Source organism: Danio rerio, chromosome 23 (genome assembly GCF_049306965.1).
Source record: "Danio rerio strain Tuebingen ecotype United States chromosome 23, GRCz12tu, whole genome shotgun sequence".
NCBI lineage: Eukaryota > Metazoa > Chordata > Actinopteri > Cypriniformes > Danionidae > Danio > Danio rerio.
In genome coordinates this window covers 40,311,359-40,330,135 of record NC_133198.1, presented here as the reverse complement: position 1 = coordinate 40,330,135, position 18,777 = coordinate 40,311,359, and the positions used below count along the sequence as shown (strand labels likewise).

Below are 18,777 nucleotides of genomic sequence, written 5' to 3'. Positions count from 1 at the left end.
GGTACATATTTCTTGGTTCTCAAAAATGTAGTCCTGGGCACATATCCTTTTGGGTTGACTTTTTTTAATAGACAGAGGTACAACAGAAAGATCTCCAATATTTCCCACTTTATTACTTTATTACTTTAGTATTTTCTCTGGCCATCCTGCCATTGGCACTCTGATGATATAATATATATACATGTTTTCTAATGAAATAAACCAATTAAAAGCTGCTTGTGTAGCGAGGCTTTTGTGTTCATGTTTAAGTGCTAGTCTAATTTCAACATCCTGTTCAAAAAAGCAGTTTAATAGCCTTGGGCTACACGTTAACGTTAATTTCTGAGAATCTTACATTATAAACTGGGAAAACCCTGTCATAGCAATAATCAACCTCTGTGCTTTGTTTTGCTTGGAAACTAATGTGGTGAAAACCAAAGTTTGTTGGACAATGTTTTCTGAAATCCTCTGAAATGATGGAATTATGCAACCTGATAGGTTGTCGCAAAATTCCGTCATGGCTAATTACCATAAAGTTGACCCGATTTCAACTCTTCTTGATGCTAACATAGTCCAAAATGTGTCGTGGCACTTTCGCCAGAGCTCACTGCCGACTTTCATTGAAAATGAATGACTTCCGGGTACTTTTATGCTAAAAGAAACTGTACATATGGAGGTATAGTGGATTGCAGTACCGGCCTGTGGTGTTTATTTTACACAAAACTCAGTCAAATGTGCCCACCAGCACACATTTCTCGGTTCTTAAAAATGTAGCCCTGGGCACATATTCCCAGTGAGCCTGTGTTTGATGAAATCTAAGCTTTAATTGCGTTTCAGAATTGGTTTTGTAGAATTCAGTTATTTATCTCCCTCAACTATTTAGCTATATTTTTGTCATGGTTACACAGCCCCAATAATAGTTTCTTCAGCAGCAGATGTTTTATGTTTACAGTACTGGGAAACACCCATTCACTCTCACATTCATACACACACACACACACACACACACACACACACACACACACACACACACACACTCATACACTTCTTTAGTTTACCCAATTCACTTATAGTCTTTGGACACCAGAGCACCCGGAAGAAACCCACGCCAACACAGGGAGAACATGCAAACTCCACACAAAAATGCCAATTGACCCAGCTGAGTAGAGGTGTCAAAATTAAATCTTTCTTCGGTGCACCGCGATGCAGACGCGGACAATTCGGTATCAGTTCAGTAATAATCATAACCGGTTATTATGTACTGACGTCTTTTATCTCCTATGCGCTCTGTTGCGAGGTAGGTGAGCGCGAGTATTTACAACACTCAGCTAACTCAGGGCCGGCCCGTGGCATAGGCACCATAGGCAAATGCTAAGGGCACTGTATATCCAGGGGGCGCCAGAAATGAGCGCAGTTCAGTTGGTTTTGTTTTCGATATTCCTGACACACATTCAGTTATAGACGGCAATAACTCAAAAACCTCTTACCCTAAAAAGATCTGAAGTGTGTTTCCTACAAAAAGACAAAGCTGGTTATGTTTCACAGCTGTCTTTTTTTTTTTTCGCTCGACATTACGAACACTGTTCCGTTTGAGCCCTCGCAATATGTGTTTAGCCAGGAGAGCTCGCGCTGAGAGGAGCTCTCAGTAAGGGACCGTCGGGAAAGTGCTTCTTTTTTTCGTTTTTCTGCTCCACTCAGCGCGAGCTCTCCCTGTTGCGAGGGCTTACGTGTGTGTGTGTGTGTGTGTGTGTGTGTGTGTGTTTGTTTATTTTTTTGGTGCTGTCAATGTTTGTGTATGTGTTTGAATGAGAGACAGTGTGGTGCTGTGTGTCTGTGAGTTTATACAGACAGCATGTTATAGCCTCTCCCCTAAAATATAACACTGTATATAGAAGGCAACGTCAATGCACCGTGAAGCACCGAGATATCAAATTAAACCGAATCGAAGGCATGATAATCGTAACCGAACCGAACCGTGAGACCTTGCAGTGAGGCAACAGTGCTCACCCCTGAGCCATCATATTTCTTATAATAAATATTATGACACTAAAGACTGGAGTAATGATGCTAAAAAATCAGCTTTGTCATCATCACAAGAATAAATAGCATTGAGCTGAACACTTAATAACAATTAATTAATAATGAATAAAATTTTCTCCAGTAAGAAATCAAATCAAATTGCAAATTAATCTTTTATAAATGCAATACCAAAATGTACTTCTTCCAGCGAGTCTTACAAAAACTCAAAATGTCACAGTATTTGTGCCTAATGCTAATTAGTCCGATTGCATTTCTTTGTCTACATGTGGCATTTCCAGCATAAAGGCAGCACATTGTGATAAAATAAACGTAATTTATTCCACTTTGTGGGAAGGAAGTTTATGAACACAATGATTCCTTGAGAAGCGGTAACCATGCAGCTCCAGCTCTCTCCTCGCTCGGGTCTAATGGCAATTTAGATCATGAAAAATTAATGCCTGCTAAAAACATAATAAGAGCCATTAAAACCATTATTGCAAGCATCCAGGGGAAATCGAGGACTCTTGTTATTGCTGAAGGTAATCTGTAATATTTTTTTACTTCCTTTTTTGATATAATTTCCATGGCCACCTGCTTACAAATTACATTTATTACTGTTAATCATTATCATTATTATCATCATCATTAAAACATTTAAATGCTAACAAATAAATAAATAAATGCATTTTAACAAGTAAAATATAATTTTTTATAACATATATATCTCTGTCTATTAGTTTTATGATTAATTAACAATGTAATAATTTTAATAAGAGCCATTACTGCTGATTATTATTATTATTATTATTATTATTATTATTATTATTATTATTATTATTATTATTATTATTATCATCTGTAATATTTCTCACTTCCTTTCTTAAAATAATTTACATGGCCACTTGCTTGCAAATTACATTTATTACTGTTATATTATATTATATTATATTATATTATATTATATTATATTATATTATATTATATTATATTATACTATATTATATTATTGTTTAGTTATAATAACTGTCAAATTATTATTATTAAATTATTTATATTGAATTATTAAATTATCAAGAAGTGTAAAATTATTATTATTATTATTATTATTATTATTATTATTATTATTATTATTAATATCTGTAATATTTCTGATTTCTTTCTTAATATAATTTACATAGCCCCTTGCTTGCAAAGAACATTTATTACTGTTAATATTATTTATTATTATTATTATTATTATTATCGATAAATTATTTAAATATTAACAAATAATTAAGTGCATTTTAACGTTTAAAATATCATTAATTTTTTATAATATCTCTCTCTATCAGTTTTATACTTATTTACAATGTAATAATTAATAATTAGAATTTATAATTATACTTTCTATAAGGCATATTAAATTATCAAAAAAAGTGTAAAAACATCACATAACATTAAAACACATTACTATATTAAAATGTTAATATTAAAAAATAAAATGATAAATGTGTCTGCAGTGCTAATAAGACCCAATAAATCCATTATTGTATTTATTGAGAGCAAATCAAGAACTCTTGTTATTGCCAAAGCTACATAATATGTCTTACTTTCTTTTTAATGCGATATTCTGAGGCAATTGCTTGCAGTGCAAGTCGAGTGTCGGCCGAACTATTGATATCGTCTCCCCTTTCAGAGAGCATGACATTGGAAATTGTAGGGTGGTCATCGGGGGTTTTGTCACAGTTGTCAGAACTAATTGTACCCTGGACGACAGACATGAGTGGCTGGATGTTCAATATGTGTCTTGGCAGGGTGTGCAGGGGAATGCAGGAGTATCACTGAACTCGATTGAGAGACACAAAGTCAGGAAATATGAGCCATAAATAATGGATGTTTCATTACTTTGTTAGCAAGGAACATCATGCTAAGGAATGAGCCAGTAGTAGTATTTTATATATATATATATATATATATATATATATATATATATATATATATATATATATATATGTATATATATATATATATATATATATATATATATATATATATATATATATATATATATATATATATATATATAGTTAAAGTCAGATTTATTAGCCCCCTGTTTATTTTTTTCACCAATTTCTGTTTAATGGAGGGAAGATTGTTTCAGAACACATTTCTAAGCATAATAGTTTTAAAAACTTCTTTCTAATAACGGATTTACTTTATCTTTGCCATGATGACAGTAAATAATATTTCACTTGATATTTTTCAACATAGTTCTATACAGCTTAAAGTGACATTTAAAGCCTTAACTAGGTTAATAAGGTGAACTAGGCAGGTTAGGGTAATTTGGCAAGTTATTGTATAACGATGGTTTGTTCTGTAGATTATAGAAAAAAATTAGCTTAAAGGGGCTAATAATTTTGTCGCAAAAGTGTTTTTTTTTTAATTAATAACTGCTTTTATTCTAGCCGAAAAAAACAAATAAGACTTTCTCCAGAAGAAAAAATATTATCAGACATACTGTGAAAATTTCTTTGCTCTGTTAAAAATAATTTGGGAAATATTTAAAAAAATAAAATAAAATCAAAAGGGGGCTAATAATTCTGACTTCAACTGTAAATATATATATAAAAAATATATATATATAAAACCTAACTATTATTTAATACACTGTTTTGAATATTAATATTTAAATGTATGAAGTCAGAATTATTAGCCCCCCTGAATTATTTACCCCCTTTTTATTTTTTTCCCCAATTTCTGTTTAATGGGGAGAAGATTTTTTCAAAATATTTCTAAACATAATAGTTTTAATAACTAATTTATAATAACTGGTTCATTTTATCTTTGCAATGATGACAGTAAATAATATTTGACTAGATATTTTTCAAGACACTTCTATAGAACTTAGTGACATTTAAAGGCTTAACTAGGGTAATTAGGTAACTAGGCAGGTTAGGGTAATTAGGCAAGTTATTGTATAACGATGGTTTGTTCTGTAGACAATCGGAAAAAAATAAGCTTAAAGGGGCTAATAATATTGACCTTAAAATAGTCTTTAAAAAATTAATAACTGCTTTTACTCACGCATTAAAACATTTTAAACTTGTAGAACTCACTCTTCTTGATCACATTTGACGATGATTAATGATCCTAGCAAACTGAACAGACCTTTTGTTCCCGGTTGCTTTGTGCTCGTCTTCTCTTTTATTCTCTTGATATGATTACACATGAGACTACCGGGACATGTCAACATGCAGCTGTTAGTCAACTCGGTGGGCGGGGGGACCGCACTCCTATGTCAAGTTGCGGTCGATCTGAAAACCGATCCAATTGGACCACCGTTTTTATGTTGTTAAATTTAAAAAAACTGACTGGGTGTGTTTATTTCACTTCAATATGATGGTATATACACTTTACCTAAACATATGTCCAAACAGCTTGAAACCATAGGTGACCTTTAAACAATTAAACCAAAATGATTCTGAACCCAATGAACTCTAACCTAACCTACAGTAACTCTTATCCTAACAAACCATGCATAAACTAAAGGATCATGTATTCACCCTGTATAAATCTTAATTAAAAAAATCAACAAAAAAGACTGGTTTTGTGGCAAAGGGTCACATATATTCATTATACTATGGGTGAAACAACAGATTTAATGTTGGCCTAAAACTTTCGCACTGTGCTGCACTTCTATGACTTAAATGTCCAGGGATCTGTGGTTCATTTCACAGTCTGTGCCATCTAAACTCTATTTGTGTGGATGTGGAGGCAAGAAGATTGAATTACAAATTGCACTCTCATCACAGAGCCCAGAAATGAGTTTGAATAATCCTTCAGAATGAGCAGATGATTGTGTGGAGCTCGTCTCATATCATAGCAGATGCTTTGGTTTTAGCAGATGGCGCAGCCTACAGATATTCCTTCTGAAGAAACAACAACTTCCTAAATAGAAGCCGTCTGTTTTGTGTCAAAACACATGTGCACAAAGGAGATTACAGATACAAATGATTCCTCATCGTTTCCAAGGAGTAATGGTTCTCGTGTACTCGTAGTATAAGAGATGATGATTCATAAAAATAAACACATTATGGATATGAATCACCATTAGATCTGAAGCACTTACACAAGTAGGCCATAGCATTACTGTAGTCTGATACTCAGTCTGATTTATTCTAGTGAATCAGTTCATGGCATCTCTTAATTATTGGAGAATTTGATTCATTCTAGTGAATCAGTTCAACCTACACTAACAAATGCTGAGTCAAATAGGAACAAACCCAAACGTTGGGTTAAACAGTATAATTAAAAATTGAAAAAACAACCCAATGTTGGGCTTGTCCATATGTCGTGTTTGTTATTGTAATTCATCTGACTAAATTGGCTTGTTCAAAACAGTTCTTTCCCTTTTTTATTTAGTGTTTATTCATTTAAGTGAATCAGTTCATCCTGCTCACTCTCATTCATATGTAAGGCTTAGAAATTTTGATTCGTTCTACCGAATCAGTTAGAAATCTGATTCATTCTAGCAAGTCAGTTTATTCTGCTAAATTACTTTCATATGTGAGGTTAAGAAATCTGATTCGTTCTAGCGAATCAGTTCATCCGGCTCACTTTCTTTCATATATAGGGTTTAGAAATCTGATTCATTCTAGTGATTCAGTTCATTCCCGCTCACTCTCTTTCATATGTAGCGTTAAGAAATCTGATTCATTCTAGTGATTCAGTTCATTACCGCTAACTCTTTTTCATATGTTGGGTTAAGAAATCTGATTAATTCTTGTGAGTCAGTTCATTCTGCTCACTGTCTTACATACAGTATATAAACTTTCTAAATCTGATTCATTCGAGTGAATCAGTTTATCCAGCCCACTCTCTTTCATATCTAGTAATGTGTATATATATATATATATATATATATATATATATATATATATATATATATATATATATATATATATATATCTAATTCATTCTAGTGATTCAGTTCATTCCTGCTCAAGGTCTTTTATATGTAGGGTTTAGAAATCCGATTCCTTCTAGCAAAACAGTTCATTCTGCTCACTGTCTTTCATATGTACAGTTTAGAAATCTGATTCATTCTAGTGAATTAGTTCATCCTGCTCACTCTCCTTCATATGTAGGGTTTAGAAATCTGATTCATTCTAGTGAATCAGTTCATCCGGCTCACTTTCTTTCATATATAGGGTTTAGAAATCTGATTCATTCTAGTGATTCAGTTCATTCCTGCTCACTCTCTTTCATATGTAGCGTTAAGAAATCTGATTCATTCTAGTGATTCAGTTCCTTCCCACTTACTCTCTTTCATATGTAGCGTTAAGAAATCTGATTCATTCTAGTGATTCAGTTCATTCCCGCTCACTCTCTTTCATATGTAGCGTTAAGAAATCTGATTCATTCTAGTGATTCAGTTCATTACCGCTAACTCTTTTTCATATGTAGGGTTAAGAAATCTGATTAATTCTTGTGAATCAGTTCATTCTGCTCACTGTCTTACATACAGTATATAAACTTTCTAAATCTGATTCATTCGAGTGAATCAGTTTATCCAGCCCACTCTCTTTCATATCTAGTAATGTGTATGTGTATATATATATATAAATATATATATAGATATCTAATTCATTCTAGTGATTCAGTTCATTCCTGCTCAAGCTCTTTTATATGTAGGGTTTAGAAATCTGATTCCTTCTAGCAAAACAGTTCATTCTGCTCACTGTCTTTCATATGTACGGTTTAGAAATCTGATTCATTCTAGTGAATTAGTTCATCCTGCTCACTCTCCTTCATATGTAGGGTTTAGAAATCTGATTCATTCTAGTGAATCAGTTCATCCGGCTCACTTTCTTCCATTTGTAGGGTTTAGAAATCTGACTCATTGTAGTGAATCAATTCATTCTAAAGGGTTCACTGTCTTTTATATGCAGTATTAGGATATCTGATTCATTCCAGTAAATCGATTCATCTTAAACTGTTCACTATATTTCAAATACAGTGTTATTAAATATGAACAATAAATGTGATTTGGTTCATCCTGAAAACTACTCTCTCCTGTATGTGATATTGATTCAGTTCATTCTAGTGAATTGCTCTATCCTAAATGGTCCATATCTAGTTCTGGACTGATTCAATATAGTGAATCGGTACATAAAAAAAAAATCTCTCTGTAATATGCAATAAGGAATCTGAATGTTTTAGTCAATTGATTCATTATAAGCACCCTCTGTTTTTCATTGCGAAGGAAAGTTTGATCCATTTTAGTGAGTCGAATGTTTCTGCAATTCAACGACACTCAAGATTAAAAAAAAAAAAACATCTGCGCAGTCATATTTTATGTTTCAGATCTTATGATCTAATATTTACTGACCTGGTAGTCCATTTTCCACTGAGCTCCGTGGTCAGGATGACTCTGTCCAATGAGCTCCTGGACTTTGGCTCTTCTCAAAGGGTTTCTGCCCACCACTGAGCTGGGGTCACTGGGAGTGTAAGTCTTCTTCGTGGGGTTGTAATCCACAATCTGATTCGTACTATAAGCACGTCTTCTTGGAGAGGTGCTCGAGTCAGTTCCTGTGCAAAAACAGTAATTTCCCTCATATTCATTTAGATCGTCTCTCTGTTACAACTTACAGACTTAAAGAAAAAGAAAAATATTATTAAGGCCCTTTACATGCACACCAATACCCTGATAAGCCTATTGAAATAACTGTTTTACAAGACTTTCTAATTAAAATCAGTTTGTTTTGTGGTAACTATATCCAAATGTAATCCACTGCACATTACAAACGACAAACGTCAGACCAGAAGTCATTCATTTCCAATGGAGAGTTGTCCGGGAGTTGCATGGAGTTCCGATCATCTCCGTATGCGGAAAATTCGGATCTGAATTGAGCTGCGAATCTGTTGAAATATTTGAACTCCTGCGACTAGAGCGTATGTGACCAGCCGACCGGATGTGATGTATTCCAGTGATGTTCAAGCAGGTCCGTGTGCGCGAGATGAGAAATAGAACTTTTTTTGGTAATTTTTTGAATCAGAAAAAGTCTATATTAAAAAAAACATTTCTATTTATAAATGTAAGTAATGGGGCGAGGCAGTGGCGCAGTAGGTAGTGCTGTCGCCTCACAACAAAAAGGTCGCTGGGTCGCTGGTTTGAACCTCGTTGGCGTGTTTGTGTGGAGTTTGCATGTTCTCCCTGCCTTCGCGTGGGTGTGCTCCGATTTCCCCCACAGTCCAAAGACATGTGGTACAGGTGAATTGGGTAGGCTAAATTGTCCGTGGTGTATGAGTGTGTGTGTGAATGTGTGTGTGTGGATGTTTCCCAGAGGTGGGTTGCGGCTGGAAGTGCATCCGCTGCATAAAAACTTGCTGGATAAGTTAGCGGTTCATTCCGCTGTGGCGACCCTGGATTAATAAAGGGACTAAGCCGACAAGAAAATGAATGAATGAATGCAAGTAATAAAAAAAAAATTTATGTTTTGTTGTCTCTACAATCCCTCCAATATTTTAAGCAGTCTAAGTTTTGTAGTATTCATTTATTCATTCAACCACAGAGAATTGCTTTTGCATTCCTTTATTTCGGACACTGCGTGAACAGCTTCTATCCAATAGAGCATGTCAGAACTGAAAATTCTGTGCGACTACCACAAGGGGGGGTATTCCGACAGTCGTGTCCAAATGTTGTGTGCAGTGGAAAGGCGGCTTAACTTTGAGTATTTAAATGATGTCAACTGTATCTTTCATTCAAAGTAGATGTTTATATTGGATTAATATTAAAATACATTTTTTATTTATTCAAAGTTAAGTCAAAACTATCGTTTAAGAGTTAATTTATAAATTTAACTGTAACAAATTACAGTTGAGGGGAAGGGGGGGTTGGGGGTTACATGGATTGGGAATGGGGGGATCTCTTATTTTCACATCCCAATGTTGACACCCCAATGTTGACCTTTTAAAAAAAAAAGGTACCACCACAATGAAAGCTTTTGTACCTTTATTTCTGAGTGTAGCAATTCTATTTCTGAACCACCAGATAAGAACACCGTTTTATACTTTTGTTTTGGTCAAGAAAGCTGTATATTTTGCTGTACATTTCCTACAATACATAATTTTCTCAGTCTGAATGTGTTTAAATTCAAAGGCGTGTTCCTGTCACATTTAACAAAATTGGCGAAATGAGAAAAATCTAGCTGTGCTGATGCTAAAGTAGTTCATTTCCTCACACTGAAAAAGGAAGAAGGGTAAACGTGTTTACATCACCACATGCACCGTCATTTTAATCAGGTTAAGGACGTGAATGTAAACACACTGATTGCTTCTGGAAACTTTAACAGTTAAAGTTAACATAAAATTCTGTAACACTCAAGTCGTTGGTTGCTTAATGGTACACATTTGCCTTGTATGGAGCTCTACTTTACCTATAATGTCTTGCTCCGTGGCAATAGGGCTGCTTTCAGACATGGTCTCCTGGCAACAGTCAAACAGTGAGCCGACCTGATTGTCCCTGTGCGGCCCCTGAGCGTCAGAGGAAACCTTCCCAGCATCCTCCTCCAGAGAGTGGTAGAACACTGAACTGGCAGACTCATTGGAGCGCATCATGCTGTAGCGACGCCGCTTGTCCTGACACAACAGAGAGACAAACCAGGTTCGGGACATTTTTTGCCTCAGACTAAAATCTGCAATATCAAAAATTATATAATAAAACTTAAAACAATTACGTCCAAATAATATTAAAAAAAATTATATGGGTGATTCAAGAATAGCAGGTAAATTTTGCATGTCCTGGATAAACCTATTTATATAAACATAATGAAAGAATTTTGAATAGTAACACAAATTATATCATGTTATCTCTAAAATATGGATGAATGTCTTACTGATTTGGGGTTGGAGTGATATCGGGAAGTATCACAGACCACACTGTATCCAATCAGATGATCACCAGGAAACAAACACGTTGCTCCTACTGGAGAGAGCAGGATCTCCTTCGTCTCGGGATAAAGCCACTCGATGGAAATATCAGTCAGTACTGAAGTCATGCACTTCTTCAGAGACTTAATCATCTGCCAAACACAAAAATCACAGCCAAAGTCAAATGCTACTGCACCTACAGTGCATCCCGAAATTATTCATAGCACTTCACTTTTTCCACATTTGTTTATGTTACAGCCTTATTGCAAAATGGATTAAATTAATTTATTTCCTCAACATTCTACACACAATGCCCCATAATGACAAAGCAAAAAAAAGGTTTTTTGAAATTGTTACAAATTTATTTAAAAAAAAAAAAAGTGAAAAATCACATGTACATCAGTGTTCACAGCCTTTGCTCAATACTTTGTTGATGCACCTTTGGCAGCGATTACAGCCTCAAGTCTTTTTGAATATGATGCCACAAGCTTGGCACACCTGTCTTTGGGAATTTTTGCCCATTCCTCTTTGCAGTGCCTCTCAAGCTCTATCAGGTTGGATGGAAAGCGACAGTGTACAGCCATTTTCAGACCTCTCTAGAGATGTTCAATAGGATTTAAGCCTGGGCTCTGGCTGGGCCACTCAAGGACATTCACTGAGTTTTTGTAAAGCCACTCCATTGATATTTTGGCGGTGTGCTTTGGGTCATTGTCCTGCTGGAAGATGAACCGTCGCCCCAGTCTGAGGTCAAGAGCACTCTGAAGCAGGTTTTCATTCAGGATGTCTCTCTACATTGCTGCATTCATCTTTCCCTCTATCCTGACTAGTCTTCCAGTTCCTCCTGCTAAAAAACATCCCCACAGCATGATGCTGCCACCACCATGCTTCACTGTAGGGATGGTATTAGCCTGGTGACGAGCGGTGCCTGGTTTTCTCCAAACGTAACGTCTGGCATTCACTCCAAAAGAGTTCAATTTGAGTCTTATCAGACCAGAGAATTTAGTTTCTTATGGTCTGAGAGTCCTTCAGATGCCTTTTGGCGAATTCCAGGCAGAAGTGGCTTCAATCAGGTTATTAATCACCTCCCTGACTAAAGCCCTTCTCCCACAATTACTCAGCTTAGATGGCCGCACAGCTCTAGAAAGAGTCCTGGTGGTTCCAAACATCTTCACTTACGGATGATGGCGACTACTGTGCTCATAGGCACTTTAAGAGCAACAAAAAACCCTTCCCCAGCCTTGTGCCTTGAGACAATCCTGTCTCGGAGGTCTGCAGACAATTCCTTTGTCTTCATGATTGGTTTGTGCTTTGACCTGCACTGTCAACCCTGGGACCTTATATAGACAGGTGTATGCCTTTTCAAATCATGTCCAATCAACTGAATTTACCACAGGTGAACTCCAATTAAGCTGGCTGAAACATCTCAAAAATGATTAGCTGAGCTCAATTTAGAGCTTCACGGTAAAGGCTATGAATACTGATGTACATGTGATTTTTCAGGTTTTTAATTTTAATAAATATACAACAATTTCAAAAAATCTTTTCTCACATTGTCATTATGGGGTATTGTGTGAAGAATTTTGAGGAAATAAATGAATTTAACCCACTTTAAAATAAGGCTGTAACATAAACAATGTGAACACAATGTGGAAAAAGTGAAATGCTATGAATACTTTCCGGATGCACTGTACTGAACTCATACAAATCAGTGAATGTACGCAATGTGAGTAAAACAAAGAAAGTTCATACTCCTAACCCCCACTATGTTTTAAATTTTCACAGTATGTATGATAATATTTTTTTCTTCTGGACAAAGTTTTAATTGTTTTATTTCGACTAGAATAAAAGCACTTTTTACATTTTTTAAACACCATTATAAGGTCAAAATTATTAGCCCCCCAATTTTTTCCATCATTATACAATAACTTGCCTAATTACCATAACTTGCCTAATTAACCAAACTAAACCTTTAAATGTCACTTTAAGCTGAACACTAATACCTTGAAAAATATCTAGTAAAATATTATTTGCTGTCATCATGTCAAAGATTAAATAAATCAGTTATTAGAAATGAGTTATTAAACCATTATGTTTAGAAATGTGTTGAAAAAACTTTTCTCCGTTAAACAAAAATTTGGGGAAAATATACATTAATTCAGGAGGGCTAATAATTTAACTGTATATGGATTATTTCTATTGCAGCCTTATTATTTAAAATGATTTATTTCAGTTCTTTTGAAAGGAAGTACCCAAAACAGGAAGTGGAACCCATAATTTAAAGCACAGTATCACATATAGAAAAGAGTGGATTGACAGTAGTCTTAAACACCAGAAAGAGAGAGAAGAATCTGATGTTAAATGTGCTGTCTGCTTTGATTATTACCCTAACTCATGTTTGACTAAACAAAGCCAATTGTTAATTGCTAATACATTTGGACGCTCTGCAATTTACGCCTCTGCTGTAATTGCTCTGCGGTGACATTCAGAATAGCAGACTGGAAGATAAACATGTCAGAGGAAATGAAGGACCTTGGGCTGCAGTCGTTCCCCTTCTGCCAGAAACTCAGCTGTGCCTCTGGAAACAGCGGAAAGTCCCGAAACCAGCCTTCTGCACGCGGCCTGGCCAATCCCGAACGTAAAACACCTGCCATGATGAAAGCACACACACACTGAGACACTGCAGGTGCGTAAATCCATGAAAACATCACAAGAGCTGCACGTTATTATCAATCTGCAACGCTCTGCCAGACAATATCCATTTCGGAATCTCTGAAATGTATTGCTTTATTAATTCAGGGATTGGCAAGCGGACAGTCCAAGCCAGATAGGAAGCTAATCATGTTGTTTATTTGAATTAAAAGCATAGATTGTGCAAGTCTTTGTCTCAAAAAAAAAAAAAAACCTAGAGTGCCTGTCATCTAATAAAGCATAAAAAAAGCAAATAGATTCTCTAACATATGGAAGAAACTACACTGTAAAAAATATCTGTTAATCCTTTAGCGTTCCTGTAAAATTTGCTTAAATGCTTAAAAAAATGCATACCCAAAGTAAATTGATATGTCAATCAAAAGGGCAAAGGTCAGCGGCCATTTTCCTTTCAAAATAGAAGTATTGTTTACATCTAAAAAGACAATACACTACCGAACACATCATAGATTTGATTGCTCCAGCAACTAGTTTGAAATGATAGCAGTGCATTTCTTCGATGTTTATCGATATATAAACGTGTTGTGGACTAAATATTTCACTGAATTGGATTGGCTGGACCCTTTGCAATGTAATTACACACTGTTTGTTAAAATGTTAAGGATCTGTGGACAGACAGGAAGCAAAAAATGTGAGTTTTTTTAGTTTTGTTATTGTTTCTGTGATTATCGACATTTTGACAAAGACACAAATTGTGTCTACTACTGTATGTTCATTTGGTCTTAAAATTGTTGGAATAGTTTTAATCACAAGAACCTCAGCTTTCAAAAGATATATGACATGTTTAGTCTTTTTGCGGAAAGCCGTTATATTTCCCCAAAGTTTTCCCGTAAACATGCTATGTACCGCAGGCGGTACGTCAGAACAGCAACTGGTTAATTAACAGTTCCCATATTTGTGTGTTTTCCATTTATTTACAGTTGTGAATTGCATTATGGGACGTTGATCTCTGCTCTGTCGACTTTAAACTCTACAGTTTACCAAAATTACTGACATTTTAGCAGTTTGTAATAATATAATGTATAAGAAATAATATATAAATCTATATCAGAAAATGTGGCAGTTTATTTTGTAGCGTAATATACAACAACAACCCAAACAATACATCACTTTAAACTATTAAAAATGTTCAAGTCAAGTTTCTGAACTTATTCAGAAATTTTTTAAAGTTAAACGATGTTGAAAGTCCCATAGTGCAATTCAAAAATGGGGAAAAATAAAAAAATAACTCTATAATAATTATAATTATATCTGCAATAATTTACCAATATTTTTTTACACTGTAACTATGCTAAAACGATTTTATCCAGACTATATTGGTTTTACATGGTTTAAATTGATAGTTCATACAAAGCTAGCTATGTTTACGAATTAAAAGATGAATTAACTGTATGCGCAAAACTGAAATATTTTGTAAATATAGCACTGTTTTCAAAAGAACAAAATCATCACTTCCTGATAGCGTGACACCAAATATCAAAAAGAAAAATGGAATTTGCTGCTTTTAAATTAAAATCACATGACTAGGGTTCGAAATAATATTACAAGGCATGGAATACTATTTCGAACCCCAGTCATACGTTACCTGACCAAAGTCTTGTCGCCTATCCAAATTAAGGAGCAACAAATAATAACTTGTCTTCTAGTTGATCATTTGGTATCAGAAGAACCTCTAGATTACATTTATTTTACCAAAATAAAATATGATCATGTCTTGATTTTTAATTATTTAATTAGGACAGTAAGCTTTGACTTTGCCTGGACAAAAGTCTTGTCAATTAACAAAAATAATGTACAGTATAGAATATAAAGTCATGCTGCAGTGGGAAAAGAATAAATATTGTGTCTGACTCCCATGAGCTTGGAGGACTGCATCCATACATCTCTGCACTGACTCAAATAACTTATTAATAAAGTCATCTGGAATGGCAAAGAAAGCATTTCTGCAGGACTCCCAGAGTCCATCAAGATTCTTTGAACTCATCTTCAATGCCTCTTCCTTCATCTTACCCCAGACACACTCAATAATGTTCATGTCCAGTGACTGGGCTGGCCAATCCTGGAGCACCTTGACCATCTTTGCATTTAGGAGCTTTAATGTGGAGGCTGAAGTATGAGAAGGAGCGCAACCTGCTGAAGAATTTGCCGTCTACTGTGGTTTGTAATGTAATTGGCAGCACAAATGTCTTGAGACCTCAGGCTGTTGATGTTGATCATCCACTCTGCAGATCTCTCGCACGCCCCCATGTTGAATGTAACCCCAAAACCATGATTTTTCCTTCACCAAACTTGACTGATTTCTATGAGAATCTCGGGTCCATGCAGGTTCCAATAGGTGATGATTGGGATGCAAGTCAACAGATAATTTATCTGAAAAATCTTCTTTCTGCCACTTTTCCAAATGATCAACTAGAAGTCAAGTTATTATTTGTTGCTCTTACAACTGGGATCAATGACAAGACTTTTGTCAGGTAGTGTATAGTCATTAATTTGTACCATTGCAGTCTAACCAATATTTACCAGAGTGATATAAAAATCTCCATCAGGCTTGATGATGGAACATCAGGCTTGATGCATCTTAGATCTGAATAAGTTCTGTATAAAATTTATTTCAAAATTCTCAATGTACGTGTATTATGTCTTGACTCTTTGTAAGGGGTATGTAAAATTCAGATTTAAGTCTCACAATAAAGTTGTTTATGTTTATACATATTGCAATTTGTTCGGTAAATGTTTCCATCATCATTTATGCAAATTTTTTTCTTATCGGATAAAAAGTGTCTCCTAAGTTGTACATTTTTTAATGCACATTTTCAAAAATTGTGCGTATTAAGAAAGTCATTGATTACATGTTTCCAGCTTTCCAAAAAAATATCTTCTTTTGTGTTCAACAGAATAGAGAAATTCGATTTGGAATCACTTGTGGATGACTAAATGGCGAGGAAATGTTCATTTTTGGGTGAACCATCCCTTGAATATATGATATGCACTTCTAATACACCTACTATTTAATGCCTTAAAATGCTGTGAGCAACTCTCATAATTTTAAAAACCAAGCCAAAACAAGTGAAGTTTAATACACCGGCTGTAATGCAACCAGTAGTAATTGAACATGAGTGACCTTCAGCATGAGCAGTAGCATCTGCGGCTCACAGCGTGTGAGATCTGATGCACTATTTGCTCAAAGAATCCATCTGTCCACTGAGTGTAAATCTTCAGATCTGATAAGTTTACAGCGAAACATCCATCCCCAACAAGCAAAGAAAGTGAATTGTGTCCTCAGAGCCGAGAAATAAGAGAAAGACACATCTGTGATCATTCTGAAAGATCAATGCAGTGCAGTTTAAGAGAGTAAATTACACCGTCGCTGGCACCGTCTTTGTGTTTGACCTCAGCTTTTGTCTATTGAACAGCTATAAAAACCTACACTTTCTTTGAAAAGAAAGCTATTGTAGCATCTACTTCAAGAGGACGAGGAAGAAAAGGAGCACTTCTTTAAGGTGAACATCTCGGCAGGTGATAAATTGACTGGATGTGGGAGATGGAAGCAACAGCGCACGGAAACAAAGCGTGCGAAAAGCAGCGGCGTTATGGCTAGTGCGGATCTGAAAGGATTGGAGAGAGAGAGACATCAATTTACCGTAGCTAGAGTCTGTGCTGATCTGATTATGATCTTATTACCTGCATAGATCTGCAGCTCTGCATCCTTCAACCTGCGATATTAAAGGATTACTTTAATCATTCCAAAACCTTACGACTTTCGATGGTATATTTTTAAGGCTGTGTTACCTTAGCATTGAAATGAAAAGTCCTTTCAATCAATTTCACAGCTAAGTTTATCCAGTCTTATACGTATATACAGTCGAAGTCAGAATTATTAGCCACCTTTTGATTTTTTTTTCTTTTTTTAATATTTCCCAAAAGATTTTTAACAGAGCAGGGAAATTTTCACAGAATGTCTGATAATATTATTTCTTCTGGAGAAAGTCTTATTTGTTTTATTTTGGCTAGAATAAAAGCAGTTATTAATTTTTTTAAAACCATTTTTGGGACAAAATTATTAGCCCCTTTAAGCTAATTATTTTTTATTTTTTGATAATCTACAGAACAAACCATCATTATACAATAACTTGCCTAAATACCCAAACCTGCCTAGTTCACCTTATTAACCTAGTTAAGCCTTTAAATGTCACTTTAAGCTGTATAAAGCTGTATTTAAGCTGTGTCTTGAAAAATATCTAGTCAAATATTATTTACTGTCATCATGGCAAAGATAAATAAATCAGGTATTAGAAATAAGTTTTTAAAACTATTATGCCTAAAAATGTGCTGAAACAATCTTCCCTCCATTAAACAGAAATTGGGGGGGAAAAATAAACAGGGGCGCTAATAATTCAGGGGGGCTAATAATTCAGAGGGGCTAATAATTCAGGGGGGCTAATAATTCAGAGGGGCTAATAATTCAGAGGGGCTAATAATTCAGGGGGGCTAATAATTCTGACTTAAACTGAAAATTATCAAAGTCATAAGGTTTTGGAATGATTTAAGTGTTATTTCAGTGAATGATTAAAGTGTTCTGAATGATTAAAGTGTCAAGTGTTTTGGGTATCTCCAAAGTCAAGCCATAAAAAGCACATATGACCCGTAAACAATATTTAAAGTCATGATAGGAAGACAGAAAGACACTTTCTCATCTCTCTGACTCTTGCACCGGGTTGCACATTTGCACTATAGACACTTTCTTAATCGCTCCATGTCTCTTGGAAACACTGCTTCATAGGTGAGTGGGCTTGACAAACCACCTGTAGAAACACTCTTCTCTCTTAGGCACCTGACACTTTATCTAAACTCCATCTTACATGGACTCAGCAATGAAAACGATGTTCACTATAAATGTACCACAATCATGTTGCACTGCTTGCGTCAACCTTAAATACCTCTTTTGCACAATATTAAACCTTTAATATGTCTTTTGCACAATAATTATCTTTAATACACAAGACTGCACAAGACTTTTGGCGAGCAGAGAAATTAAAATGGTCTTGCCTAACTGAGTCTGGTTTTTCTCAAGGTTTTTTTCCTTCACTCTCCTATCAGTGAAGTTTTTTTCCCTCTCCGCTATCACCTCTGGCTTGCATGGTTCAGGATCGGTAGAGCTACGCA

General features: G+C 35.1%; 1 protein-coding gene across 2 annotated transcripts in view; it reads right to left on the bottom strand.

Moving 5' to 3' along the window:
• The window catches only part of vwa5b1 (von Willebrand factor A domain containing 5B1), a 114,223-nt gene that overhangs the window by 34,467 nt on the left and 60,979 nt on the right, over positions 1 to 18,777 (bottom strand). For both annotated transcript variants that reach the window (XM_073939304.1, XM_017353785.4), the window contains 4 exons: positions 13,438 to 13,552; positions 10,875 to 11,060; positions 10,416 to 10,617; positions 8,369 to 8,568 (listed from right to left, as the gene is read on the bottom strand). In XM_073939304.1, the coding sequence (XP_073795405.1) occupies positions 8,369 to 8,568; positions 10,416 to 10,617; positions 10,875 to 11,060; positions 13,438 to 13,552 (703 nt within the window). The remainder of the gene's footprint in view (positions 1 to 8,368; positions 8,569 to 10,415; positions 10,618 to 10,874; positions 11,061 to 13,437; positions 13,553 to 18,777) is intronic.